Here is an 8,031-nt window from a genome sequence, read left to right as displayed (position 1 = left end):
TTTGATTATGTTCAACTTTCTTCCAGGTTCCACAACTTGCGGGTTCATTGATGCCAATCTGTGAGGTCTTTGGTTCCTGTGCACCCACCATCTCGTGGACTCTTACAACAGGGGAGGAAATTTCTTCCCATGCTGTATTTTCTAATGCATTCACTCTGCTATTGAAGTTATGGAGGTTTGATCAACCTCCTATGGAAAATGTCTCAGGAGATGTCCCTCCAGTTGGATCCCATATAACTCCAGAATACCTCTTAATGGTGCGCAACTCCCAGTTAGCGTCATATGAGAATCCACTGAAGGATCAAAATAAAATCAAAAGATTGTCAAGATTTTCAAGTCCATCATCTAGAGAGCCAATATTCATGGATTCTTTTCCAAAGTTAAAGCGTTGGTACAGGCAGCATCAAGAATGTATTGCTTCCATCCTTTCTGGTCTGGTACCTGGAACCCCTGTTCACCATATTGTGGAGGCCCTTCTGAATTTTATGTTCAGAAAAATAAATAGGGGATGCCAACCACTGACTTCTACAACTTCTGGAAGTAGCGCCTCTTCTGCGTCTGGAGCTGACGATTACTGTCTACGTCTTAAATTACCTGCTTGGGATATTCTTGAAGCTGTTCCTTTTGTGCTTGATGCTTCCCTGACTGCCTGTGCCCATGGGAGATTGTCACCCCGTGAACTGACTACTGGTTAGTAACTGTACATACTATTAAATTGTATTGTTAGCATTTCTAGAATTATCATCTTCGAAGGACGCTTATGCTGTTGTCTCAGGAAGGTGAGCTCATCAGATCCATTTCAGACATGCATGAGAGAGAAACAGAGAGCACTTATTTTAGTAACATGATAAGACTTGTACAGCAAATTCTAATTGGCTTTTTTATGTTCTACTTTTCTTTCATAAACAAGGACATGTTTAAGAACTGAACTGCCACATATGTTTGACTTCTGACTGATTAGCACATTTGAATTTTTTGTTGCTAAAATTTTGAGATGATTGCATAGATAAGCAATCTTATTTAGATTTCCAAGTGTAAGTCTCCTTGCAAAATACTAGAGAAGTAAAAGCAGAAACTCTTCTTGAACCTGCCTTTATGTTATAATCTAGTTTTCTAAATTGAATGTCTTATCATTTGGAATTTTTGTCTAATCTCATCTTGCTCATTTGTCAGCATTTTGTCTTTTGTTTATTTTTATTACAAGTTAAATATGGTCAGGTTTCTCTTGCTTCTGCAATGACCCAGGTGAAGGTTGCAGCTTCACTGGGGGCATCTTTGGTTTGGATGACCGGTGGATTGAGCTTGGTTCAATCTTTAATTAAAGAAACACTGCCATCATGGTTCATATCAGTTCATGGATCGGAGCCCAATGGCGAGGATTCAGGAGGTATGATTGCAATGCTCGGTGGTTACGCTCTCGCATACTTCGCCGTATTTTCGGGTATATTCGCCTGGGGAGTCGACCTGACACAAACGGCGTCTAAACATCGGCCTAAAGTTCTCGGGAAGCACTTTGAATTCCTAGCAAGTGCCCTAGATGGAAAAATATCGCTCGGTTGTAACAAGGCTACCTGGAAGGCTTATGTCACGGGTTTCGTGAGCTTGATGGTGGGATGCACGCCGATGTGGATGCTGGAGGTGGATGTACAAGTTTTGAAGAGTGTTAGTAAAGGATTAAAACAGTGGAATGAGGAAGAACTTGCAGTGGCCCTCCTTGGAATTAGTGGAATCAATGCAATGGGTGCAGCTGCTGAAATGATTATAGAAACTGGATTTTGAATTTTGTTAGGTAATTTGCTCAGAAAATTTTTCCTTAGTTACACGATTTGTACCTACGGGGAAACTTTAGAAACCTTACTTTTATTAATTTCAATGTAGAGGTATGGAATATAGTCTTGTATAGTTCGAAGTTTAGGTAAAATGTGATTTTAACACTGTACATATGATCCTCCAGGGATTGGAGCAGACTATTCATTTTAGTTTGGATATTGGATTAACTTAGATGCATTTCATCTGCTGTTTTCAAAACCGTTTCAGTTTTCAGTTTTGCAAAACATTTTGGTTTGGTATTTTTAAAATTGTATTTTTGAAAATAAGGATAAATTTATAACATGAAACTTGAAATGCATTACTTGAAAAGCATTTATGATGTTTTGAGTTTTTCAAGTCCACGTCATTAACTTTTTATTTTTATTTTCTATATTTTAAATTAATGTATTATTTTAGTTTTAATATTTTTAATGGAAAAAAATATTATAAGATTCACTAATTTTAAAATATATATAATACTTAATAATATGCTAACATAAAATTATTCTATTTTTACTGGATAATCAAATTTAATGAAATAAGTATAAAATAAAATTTCAAAATTTCAAATCAAACGCGTTTTCCAATTTTTAGTTTTGAGTATTAATTTTTCAAAATAACAAAATAAATGCGTTTTTAAATTCTTAAAACAAACACTCAAAATAGAAAATGAACTCATAATTGAAAATCGAAATACAAACCAAATGGGCCCCCTACTTTGGCTTCAAAGGAAAGTATGACCAATTCAAAACTAAGATAATAAGTTTAAATTCAAGTGATAACTAGATAACTGAAGATTTTTATTAATTAAATACATAAAAATCACAATTAATGGTCACAGTTACATACTTATAAGCCACAACTTATTTAATTGTCATATATTATCGAATTAATTGACCAAAAAATATTTTTCGTCACAAATAAAAAATATTAAAGTCACAAATTTTATTTACTTGTCACAAATCACAAATATTATATGTCACAACTTATTTAACAATCACAAGTCACAAATTATTTTTAGTAATAAATTATCAAAATTTTAAATTACAGATAAATAATTGATTACAAATAACCAAATAGTTGATCACATGTACCAAACATCCCATCCACTACCAATACTTGAGTTCAAATCAACCATACAATTGATCACAAAAAGTCTTCATCCCTCCTTGTTGCTGCCACAACCACCAGCAATAACAACCATACAAACACCACGACACTACTGCCACCGCCATCGCCATCGCCAGATCCATAGCCAACAAAAACTACATCTCAAAATGACTCTTAAACAGACCCAAATCTAGAAGTTGAGCCAATAATCCAACTCGAGCTCAAATTTGATGAACCGGTCACCGGCATCTATGTTTCTTATATTGGTGAACGACTCTCCGATCTGGATTCATTCGTCGTCGATATTGTTGCCTCCTCGTCGGAGCTCCATCTCTGCTAGTCGGTCTCCATAGATCTTGAATTTCAGAATTAGAATATAATAAATCTAATAATTTGAAATTTATTGCTGGAAATTTATTGGGTGTAGCTTCTGCTTTCACAAAAAAATGTAGGTTAGGTGGGGCGAGTGAGAAGAGAGAGATGGTCGGAAAGATGAATTTTAGGGGTTGGGATTAAATTGGATTGGAATGGGGTTGAATGGATTATTATTATTATTATTATTATTACTTGATTTATGATTAAATAAACTTATTATCTGATTTTTGAACTATGATTTTGAAAAGCCTAGTCTTGTGTAATTTTCACTAAATGTATTTCAATATCTTGGCTCAATCTTCTTAAGAGACAAGGAAAGTTTGGTAAGATAGATTAAATAATACTGTACTCAAACGAGAGAGAAGAAAATGTGCTCTCTTCCTATTGTATGATAACATAGACCTACCCATGATGTTCTTTTATTATTTAAGTGGCTATGTTCTGCTTTGTACTGTCCATATGGGGTTGGAGTCTGCCCTCCAATTTAAGAGTATAGAGACGTTGCTTATTAGGCCTATACCATTGTACTTTTCTTCATTATTAATAAAAACTCCACGTCATTTGTTTGAATTATACATGTCATGTAATAATCGATAATAGGGACTTTTTTCAGTACTCCCAAAAAAAAAAAAGGTTAAGCGCCTTGAAAGATGATCGACACTTATCTGCGAGAGGATTCATTTAGCATTCTCATGCCAGTTAGATTTGACATCAATAAGCATCAAGGCCCTATGAGGCCAGTCCTTGAGGCTGACAATGTTCTTTTGAGGGTCGAGTTTGTACAGGAAGTCGATGCATTGCTGCAAGAGGTTCAGTCGGAACAAAGTGAAGCACAAAATATGCAAGGTCTTGACCCCGAATCTGTGGCTAGTAGATTAAAGCAACAGGAGAAGCAACGAGCCATTCACCAAGTAGAAGCTCTATTAGATTTGGCAATTCAAATTCTACATGGAAGATTATCTATAAGAACAACAATTCTTACAGAATAAAATCTTAGCGAAACACCATTTTTGGGAATAATACACTATTCGTTGTTCATTCTTTTTCTTTCATCTGGGCTGAATCAGATGTTGACAAAGAAACACTGCATCGTCCCGTAGTAATCAGATGAACATGATTGTAAGGCTAAGCAATGCCAGTTACACTGAATTGATATTACTTATTAGCCATAGTAACTCAGAAATATATGACAAAATGGACAACTTTCTTCAAGATCTGAACTATCGGCATTGTGGATTACAGAAACCGAGACTATAAAGAATTAAATATTACAACTGCCATAAGAAAGTTAAAAAAATAAACTCCTTTCTAGCATGCCAATAGGCTTTAGATTTAGAAATTAAAAGGTTCTCATAACATGGATGGGAAGTAAGTATATTTCCTATAGCAATTTTATAGCTTCTGTGATTCTCAGGTTTATGGATAAATACAACTAAACAATGAGTACAGAATCTTGCACAAATTTCATGCATCTGTAGATAAATCTGATCAAACGACACCTCCCTGAAATTGATCATCTGGTCACAAAGAACGATCATTGCTGAGTACCATTGTGGACAAAGTACAAAAGAATTACTCAGTTATTCAAACGCCAGCATCAGGAGAGGCAATAGAACCTGTTTTGCTACTTTTTCGAGAATTTCTCTTGGTAGAAACAAGTGGATTATTTTCCTCCTCATCAATTGCTGGTGGTCTCTCAAACTCCATTCCTTTGAAGACAGGATGTATGTAAGCATCCTGCAGGTATGCTCTCAAGTTTAAGTTTGGCTCCGTAGCTCTTTCTAATGTGTCTTTCACCATCGCATCCTGTTTGGTAACGAAATAAAATAATTGATTAAGGAGCCAGAACACCATGTTACTATCTTTAAAGAAAGAGAATTTTATAAATTTTCCAGGGTTAAAGAAAATTCATGGTAAGCGTGCTAATCGTTGAATATGTCTAGTGAACATTATCACACAATAATTTTTAGTGAACATTATCACATAATAATTCTCATTCTTAAGTCGACCATTATACACAGTTCAAAAGAAATTATCGTGTTGTGAGCGGTAGACGATGTGACCGTGGTTCAGTTTAAAAAAGAAAATTCTCAAAAAATTTTGTTGAATACAATTAGACGATATGATCGTGGTTCAATAGTATATTAGGTATTTTATATATCTATTAAGTAACCCTAATATTCATGCATCTAAAAAAGATCATTTAGCACAGACACTCCTAATAGTGCTGTGTGTCCTTGTTCAACAAGTGTCGTGTTGTGATTGCCACCGACACTTCTCGGATACTCCATGAAATATACCATATCTAATATTCCTTCCAAGGTAGTATAATAGCTTGTTTAAATTAAAATTAATATAACCAATAGCTCCTCAACAAATTTAAAAGATTTCAAGAACAAAAATTATAACTAAGAAAAGAATTGATTTTATTATATTAAAAGATAAAAATCTAAACATAAAGATAGAATATATATAAATCAACAATTTTAAAGAATTTATATTAAAGTATCCCCAACATGTTGCTGTCCTACATTTTGGGAAATCACAATGTCAACATCTCCACGTCGTGTCATGTCACATTTGTGCCCTTTTCACCTAGATGGTGCGAGTTCAGTATTGTAATCATTTTTCTTATTTGTAGGGAAAATTTGGAGTGGCGAATAGACATAGGCATAGCTATGGTGAATCACTATAAACTTGTGTGTTTACTCATGGTGTGTATGATTTCATTCTGCCTAATATTGCTCTCATAACTGGGATTTAGGAACTAATCTATTAACAATCACTGTCCATAGGATTTGCATGTGCACTAATTGTTCCTATAGTAAATGAGGCATGATGAGGAGAGAAGTTCCAGAAGAGAGCAATCCAGGAATAAAATAGCACACTAACCTGCAATGGAAATTTCACGAACGCAGACTCAAAGCGCCCTTTGCAAATTCGATGAAACCAGATGGTCAAGACAGGAAGTACGAGTATCAATGGTGTTGCTTTGGGAGCACCTCTGGTGCTTAATAACCCCATCAGTAGAACTTGTGATATTATCAGACCAATAATCACACGACGATGGACATCTGGCCAAAATCTTGCCCCACTTTCGTACTTTTGGTCATACACATTGATGATCTAGTTATAAGAACCAATTGCAAAATAGGATTACTTTCTGACCAATGTTCATCAATAACACTATATATAGTGCTCAGTGAATATTTCGAAAAAGTTAAAAGAAAAAGGTTTCATGCTCTAATATACAAGCATACACTTTTTTAGTTATTTAAAGCATATAACCTAATTTAGGAAGCGTGTATGAGAATGGCTCACACACAAAACAAACACGGACAACCTTCTAATTTTCTGTTGATTCCAAAGGAGACTAGATAACTAAGCAACAAAATGCATTGATTCAAGAAAGAATACTGAGAATTAAAGAAGACTTCAGAAAACTCAAAGTCCGTTCAAAAATCAACGAGTCCAAATTGCCAGTATTTGGTGTGAACCAACGAGTTCTTGATGCCTATTTCCAGTTACTTAAGAGTGGATCAACAGGAACTAGAAGGTTGTACGTGAATTCCATATTTCAAAAATCACTTCTTCATCAACATTAATTCCAAGGTAAATACCTGATGGCGGAAAACCATAAAAGCAAAGGCAAAGAAGACGATTATGAAAGGTAAAAGAATAGGTGTGACTGGCGCATAGACAAGCCCCAGTAGGAAATATAGCTGTATACGAGGTTCTGATGTGGAAAAATTAATAGAACCAGGATCCATCGCCTGCTCCCTGTCCTGCTCTGTTTTTACCAAGAATGTGTTCTTGAGGTGGAACATGATTAATGGAACCAATCTAAGGATCTCTGCTGCAATGCCAGCCCAACCATCAACCATAATATAAGTAATAAAGAAAGTGGCTTTCATAGGAATGGCAACACCCACGGTTTTAGGGATCCTGCAAGGTAGTATAATATCAAGGATATCATGTCTCATTAGCAATATGGTTTTATGTTTCTTCTCACGATAAAAATTGCATTGGAAAGAGGAAAAAATGCACATTTAGATGAAGTAAATAAGGGTACATTCCTATGAAAGGAAATCAAATCTCAAGAACCACAGATTTTCCAGGAATTCTCAAGAATTTGAACCAATAAGAATTCAAAAGTATATTTTCTTTCTCGGTATGAGGAATTAAGTTTAAAAACGTGATATTAATTTCTAAATAAGGTTTAAGTGCTTGTAAGTTACCTATAATCAATGATAAAATTAAGAGTCCAGTAACATTAATCAAACCAATGTCAATACTTCATAATTCCTGAGTGTTTCTAAATTCTTGCCTCAACTAGAGCATATCAATGGGCCTCTGCTACTCTATTCGCAACATACTGAACGTTTGTACTCATTTGGACATCTAATTCTATTGCACTTTCATAAAGTCATTCAGTAAACAATAAATTACAGAATTAACCTAGATGTAACATGAAATGTACTTTGAGAGGGAAATGAAGACAAAAGGCTGCTGAAAAGAAATAAAGAAATCTTCCTCACATGCTTGGGAATATTAAACCTTCACAAAATTAACATACATGTATTGTTAAATGTACTTTGAGAGGGAAACAATGCTAAAAGGCTTCCGAAGGAAAGAAGAAATCTTCTATACGGCCTAATGGAGAATACATTATCAGGGAATATTAAACCTCCACATTCGATGGTACAAGATTACCACGAATATTGTGGCCAGTGGAAA

The 8,031-nt window shown here is 34.9% G+C and overlaps 3 protein-coding genes across 3 annotated transcripts in view; 2 read left to right on the top strand and 1 right to left on the bottom strand.

The window, feature by feature from the left end:
- LOC111372882 (mediator of RNA polymerase II transcription subunit 33B-like) overlaps nucleotides 1–2,012 on the top strand; it is an 8,901-nt gene extending 6,889 nt beyond the window's left edge. Inside the window, exons 10-12 of the mRNA XM_022995303.1 lie at nucleotides 27–694; nucleotides 728–779; nucleotides 1,174–2,012. Coding sequence (XP_022851071.1) covers nucleotides 27–694; nucleotides 728–779; nucleotides 1,174–1,779 — 1,326 coding nt within the window. The 3' untranslated portion in view covers nucleotides 1,780–2,012. The remainder of the gene's footprint in view (nucleotides 1–26; nucleotides 695–727; nucleotides 780–1,173) is intronic.
- Nucleotides 2,013–2,840: 828 nt separating this feature from the next.
- On the top strand, nucleotides 2,841–4,449 carry LOC111372863 (protein PALE CRESS, chloroplastic-like). Its single transcript, XM_022995276.1, has one exon. It carries the CDS (start codon nucleotides 3,945–3,947, stop codon nucleotides 4,281–4,283), a length of 339 nt encoding a protein of 112 aa, XP_022851044.1. The 5' UTR covers nucleotides 2,841–3,944; the 3' UTR covers nucleotides 4,284–4,449.
- Nucleotides 4,450–4,508: 59 nt separating this feature from the next.
- LOC111372862 (CSC1-like protein At4g02900) overlaps nucleotides 4,509–8,031 on the bottom strand; it is a gene marked incomplete at its 5' end in the record, with an annotated part of 4,880 nt that continues 1,357 nt past the window's right edge. Inside the window, 4 exons of the mRNA XM_022995275.1 lie at nucleotides 4,509–4,811; nucleotides 4,911–5,100; nucleotides 6,187–6,420; nucleotides 6,915–7,239. Coding sequence (XP_022851043.1) covers nucleotides 4,783–4,811; nucleotides 4,911–5,100; nucleotides 6,187–6,420; nucleotides 6,915–7,239 — 778 coding nt within the window. The remainder of the gene's footprint in view (nucleotides 4,812–4,910; nucleotides 5,101–6,186; nucleotides 6,421–6,914; nucleotides 7,240–8,031) is intronic.

Source organism: Olea europaea, unplaced genomic scaffold (assembly GCF_002742605.1).
Source record: "Olea europaea var. sylvestris unplaced genomic scaffold, O_europaea_v1 scaffold1040, whole genome shotgun sequence".
In the NCBI taxonomy this organism is placed as follows: Eukaryota; Viridiplantae; Streptophyta; class Magnoliopsida; order Lamiales; family Oleaceae; genus Olea; species Olea europaea.
Note: the sequence above shows the minus strand (reverse complement) of the source record. Positions and strands in the feature narration are given on the sequence as shown.

Coding starts and splice junctions, on each gene's coding strand:
- LOC111372863 (XM_022995276.1), top strand. CDS start 3,945: ATGATCGACACTTATCTGCGAGAGGATTCATTTAGCATTCTCATGCCA.